This window comes from Diabrotica undecimpunctata, chromosome 2 (genome assembly GCF_040954645.1).
Source record: "Diabrotica undecimpunctata isolate CICGRU chromosome 2, icDiaUnde3, whole genome shotgun sequence".
NCBI lineage: Eukaryota > Metazoa > Arthropoda > Insecta > Coleoptera > Chrysomelidae > Diabrotica > Diabrotica undecimpunctata.
In genome coordinates, this window is record NC_092804.1 from 41,839,015 (window position 1) to 41,844,791 (window position 5,777).

At 34.9% G+C, this 5,777-nt stretch overlaps 1 protein-coding gene across 1 annotated transcript; it reads left to right on the top strand.

Moving 5' to 3' along the window:
• Nucleotides 1–208: 208 nt before the first annotated feature.
• On the top strand, nt 209–2,898 carry LOC140433277 (uncharacterized). Its single transcript, XM_072521306.1, has 2 exons — nt 209–771; nt 2,167–2,898. The coding sequence occupies exons 1-2, from the start codon at nt 627–629 to the stop codon at nt 2,874–2,876; spliced, it is 855 nt and encodes a 284-aa protein (XP_072377407.1). The 5' UTR covers nt 209–626; the 3' UTR covers nt 2,877–2,898.
• Nucleotides 2,899–5,777: the final 2,879 nt, after the last annotated feature.

Sequence of the window (5,777 nt, forward strand, 5' to 3'; positions counted from 1 at the left end):
AAAGAGTATACCTATCTGAGGAGACAAAAAATCCTTGCCGACCCTGTCTCTAAAACCACAAGCCGCCACTGATAAATAGACACCATATTAATGTTCAGCAAAAATTCGAAAAATCTTTTTCCGCACTAAAGTATTAATAATTAAAAACCACGTCGAAATTGCTGCAGAAAACGTATAGGTTTACTTATTTATTATGTTTATTATATTAGATATTAAAGTTACTATAAGACATATTATTATGGTTATATTATATTAACGAAAAAGTCATCAAATGTCTTGGTATTGAGATGTCGTGAATCCCCTTAAATTTTGATTATTTCCCTGGAGTAACGGCGCAACTGTTTTAAAACTACGATTTTAAACCGAAAGGCTCGCATCTCGCAACTGTATTGTGACCTTGGCGGCGTAGAGGAATGGAGATTTGCCCACGAGGCGATCCGGCTGAAACTGGTTTTTAATCAGTCTAAAATCGATTTTATTCGACTCTTTGTCCGTGGTGACAGTTGCGTTGCAGTTTGTTGTAGCACGTTATAACTCAGCAGTGGCAGTGTTTTAATGTTTTTCGCACGATAGTAACTGTGTATTTATGTTCAACTATTTTATTAAATTTATCTATAAGTAGTAAAATGTGTGACCAAGAATTAAATCTGAAATTCGTCAGAGAGGTTGAAAAACATGAAGCGTTATATAATTATAAACTTTCTGATTACTCAAGAAAAGACGTGACTGAGAAAGCATGGCTAAAGGTGGCAGCTGAAGTAAATATGTCAGGTATTATTTGTTTAGTGTTTAGTATAATATCATATATGTAAAGTCGGGTATTATCCACGGTATTATCTATTTACAATTTACAAAATGTTTATATATACAACCAATAAAAACAAGTCCTAACCATCAGGTTGTCAATAAATAGAACAATGGTCACACTATATAAAATTACTCTATTTTTCGCTTTGGTACTGCACCTTTCCACTACCAAGGTAATGAAGCACAAGGGGAAAGGAAGTAGTTTACCAAATAATTCCTGACATTGATCGGTTAAGAGCCTTTTTATCACCAAATTTCATACTTCTTCTATGCCAGATAGTACGTCCACGTCCACCACTGTTTCGTTAGTTGGAATGTCTTGAAGCTTGTTCTCCGTCTCTTCTCTTTTGCTTACGAAGTTGTGAAGGATGCGACCTGCTTTTGTTATATTATTCGTTGTTACTGAATCACGGATCATGTGGGCCCATTCAATACTGCAATTATATTGTTTTTCACTCTCGGCTTAATCTAAAGTTAAATATCCTCTTAATATTATCGAGGTTTTACTTTTGAATAGGTCCTCATTAAATTTCGTGAAAATGGAAACGCTTCTCTGCCACAAAATAATAAGAAAACGCAGTGTTTTTTCCAGTGCAGCTGTAGACATATCCCCGTGAGTGATACAGTAGTTAATTGCGCAGGCTTTGTAAATGCCTCCATAGCTGTTAGTGCCAGCGAAACCTGGTTCAATCATGGTGAAAAGGCCATGTGCATCACAGCAAGTTAGTAGTACGGTTGAGTGCTTGTAATTGAAGTTTTCAAAAATTGTATTTGGGCATTTTTCAATTCTGTTTAGTTTACCGTCCAATTCCCTAATGCAATTGGGAAGGTTTCTCATCAGTTCAAAACGATCAGCGATATTTTTAAAATCATTTCTCGTAGGTGTAGGCATATACTTGGGCTTCAGTACATTCCACATTATTTCTGTAGTTTCTATTTTTATTCGTTTGATAGTTGCCTCACCTCTTCTACAGTACAGTAAGAGTTTCATCAGCACCAAAGTACGTGTAATAATGCGAAGATACTAAATATTCGTTATCTAAATTTAAAAAACATATACAGAGTGTCTGGCTTTTGGTGTGGCACATTTTTTTTTTGTTTTGCAAAATTCGATCAACTTTGACTTTTTTAGATTGAAAATTTAATGAAAAATCTGAATAATTACTGTCAGCCGAGAAGTATATTTGTGAACAAAAACACTGTTTTTTTTTAAGAAAAACTGAAAATAACTTTCTTAGGCCTACAATTTTGCAACATTATCATTGTATTAAAATCCAAAAAAATTGTCACGCCATAAACTAATCACGCTCTATTGATACTATTTTTTTGTTCTATTTTTTTTATTTTGTTTCATTTTAGTTGCTGACTGTAAAGAGAAGTGGCGTAACCTACGAACAGTTTTTATGCGTAAAATTAAACCTCTGCCGAGTGGATCTGGGGCAAAAAGAAAGGCATATTATTTAGAAGAAGCTATGAAGTTTTGTTTGCCATTCATCAAAACATCGGCTCCTTCTTCTTCTAAGAATTTTCCATCAGTAGCACACCTATGCTCTGCTAGTACGAACGAAGATGTTGGTGATGAAGAAACGCCGCAAGATAATACTGAGATAGCAGATTTCATCTTTCCGTTGCCTCCTCCCCAAGCCACCCAATTGCCGTGCGTAAATATAAGTTCAACACCTATCGTGCCCTCTCGAGCCGAGACAAATTTGATTTCAAAAAAAAGATTAGCGGCAGAAGTAGATCGAAGTGTGGCTGAATATTTCCAAGCTAAAAAAACAAAGATCACTGATACTACTTCTACAAAAATTGACAACCAAGAGAGTCTCAAAATGTTTTTGTTCAGCTTGCTACCAGAATTAGAAGAGCTCAATAACAATCAAATTAAGATATTCAAAAGACGAGTTTTCTCTATTCTTGATGAGATAACAGCTACATCCCAACACCAGCCACTAATTCCTACATACCAAGAATTATCCTCACCTCGGTCTGATTCTTCTCAAATGTCGCATATGTCTTCACAGTCACCAGCAACCGAAGTTTATCAAAATTATTCTCAACAGATGTGAAATAAACATAATCAGTTTTTTATAATTGGAAGAAATAAATTTTTTTAACTTACCTCATAATGATTAATATTCTTTCCTCTGCATTAACACTTTCCCTCATATTTATATTAATCTTTTTGATAAATGGACATACCATTCTTGTCAACTCCAAGAAAGATTCTTTTAACATTATACAAAATATCAAAATAAAATGAAAAACAATGAACTTTCTATTAAAGCTCTTTATTGCTAGGAATAGGCGAGAGTTTGCTTTCTGTTCAAAGTAGGGATGGACCCAGTGGCGTAACCATACCATCCGAGGTCCGTGGCAAATTCATGAGAAGAATCGTTACATTGTAAATTAATTTTAATGAATCACTTAGATAGTTACCCAACAGTAATATTGTGTTCATCATCATCATTTTGGCTTTACAACCCTGTGTGGGTCCTAGCCTCCCCAAGAATTTTTCTCCAGTCGTCCCTATCCATCGCCTTCCTCCGCCAAGCACGTATTTCCATATTTCTCATGTCTTCATCGATGTTATCTAGGAATCTTGTTCTGGGTCTTCCTCTTCTTCTTTGACCAATAGGTCTATCAAGGAGCGTTTTTCTAGCTGGGTCGGTTTGCTCCATCCGCATAACATGGCCTACCCACCTTAGACGTCCTATCTTTATGTGTTTTATGATATCTGGTTCCTGGTATTGTGTTCATTTCAGTTAAATATTTAATTTTCAAAAGCATAGATATAACATACCTATTTGTAATAAAATAATAAACTTTGATCAGATAAAAGGCATATATCGAGCACAGTTTAATTTAATCTTGCCCAAGTACTTTCGATCTCTAGATCATCTTCAGGGGCATTTCGTCAATTGCGGCCTATCCGTCAAGAACAAAATGTCATAAACATATAAATGTACATCACACTACACTACAAAAGGACAAACAAACACTTTAAAATTATTTTTGTAGTGTAGTGTGATGTACATTTATATGTTTATGACATTTTGTTCTTGCCGGATAGGCCGCAATTGACGAAATGCCCCTGAAGATGATCTAGGGATCGAAAGTACTTGGGCAAGATTAAATTAAACTGTGCTCGATATATGCCTTTTATCTGATCAAAGTTCATTTATTCGAGCATTCAACCTTATATTTATTTAATAAAATAATAGTTTAATTTTAACAAGATATTTATTAATAAAATTCCTTTCTCCGATCGTTCTGTTTCTCAAAATTATCAATAAAATGATCAAAGTTTAAAGATAGGGGCATAGAATTTTCAACAAACGGAATAGCTAAGTTACATAGCCTGTTTTGTCCCATTACATAGAGTTGCTTAACCTTTTGACGACTGTCGGTATGCTGAGATTTACCTTTACAAACATTTCTTTTAAACTTCCCAGCGGACTTCCTCTTTACAGTCATACCAGTGTGTAAAATTGCTTGCCTATATTATATTCTAAGTGTCTAATTAGTTTAGAACCGATTTGATTGAATCACATTGAGTGTAGGTATTGGATAACATAATTAGTCAAGCACACATTTGAAGCGGACGTTTGGTGTTGACCTAAGGTGTTGACAGAGTGACATATTTTAATTGTTTTCTTGTTTATTCAATTATTATTAATTACAAAAATTACGGGTAAGTCATATTTTTGAAGTCTTTTTCCCACTAAATACTGTTATTTGCGTAAATACATTTCAATTTTTCTGTGGATCACTGTCTTTTATGTGGTACCTATTCTGGCATGACCACAGGGCGGTTCCTATATGAATTCTGACAATATGCAAAATCAAAAGTGGAGCTTCAGTCATTTGGAAAATATGTCCCAAAACGAGGTTGACGCCTTATTGGATGAAATTCCAAGTGATCAGGAGTCAATTTTCTCTGATATTGAAAGCCTCTTGGAAGATGAATTGGATGTTGATGAATTTCGGCGACCAAATAAAGAGGATGTCTTTAATATTATAAATATGGACATCGTGTTTGAAGACCAAATTAACAATCAAAATGAAACAACCAATACTCCAAATAATCAAGAATCGGAATCGGATAGTGAAGACGATGTACTGCTAGCAGTACGGCTAGCAAAGCGAGATAACTCTTGGACCCAAAATGAAAGTTATATAACACAAACCAAATCAATTTATTGAAACTACAGGCCCAAACATTCCAAATTCTGCAGAGAACCCCACAGATGTGTTTTTGTAACTATTTGAGGATCTAATTCACCTGATTGTATTTCGCTTACGATTCTATATTACGAAACATTATATATTACGTTCAAAAACACGGAGGAGGAAATGGATTTACACCTACCACTGAAGACGAAGTCAAATTAATTCTTGGAGTAAATTTATTATTGGGAATAAAGGAAATGCCCAGTTACAGATTATTGGTTGTCACGTGATGGATTACGAGACCCTTTTATAAGTTCGGCTATTATGTCACGTAACATATTGGCTTGGTTACTAGGTAATTTACATCTGATTGATAATACAATTCAGCAAAAAAACTGATCCCGGATTTGACAATCTTTACAAAGTGAGACCTCTACTGGCCAAACTCACGGAAACGTTTCTTAGTGCACTGAATCAGCATGAGTTTCAAGCGATTGATGAGTCTATAATACGGTTCAAAGGTCGAAGCAGTATCCGACATTACATGCCCAATAAACCTATAAAACGTGGCTACAAAGTAAGGGTTAGACTGGTTAGAGCAGATTAAAGGGGATTTATGTGCGAGTTCCAAATATATACCGATAAAGTGGAAAATTCCACCGAAAAAAACTTAGGACAACGAATCGTACAAGATCTAACAAGGTTCTTAGTAAATAAACACCACCGAATGTTCTTTGACAACTATTTCAACTGTATTGGTCTTCAGAGATATTTATTGTCGGACGGAATTTACGCAA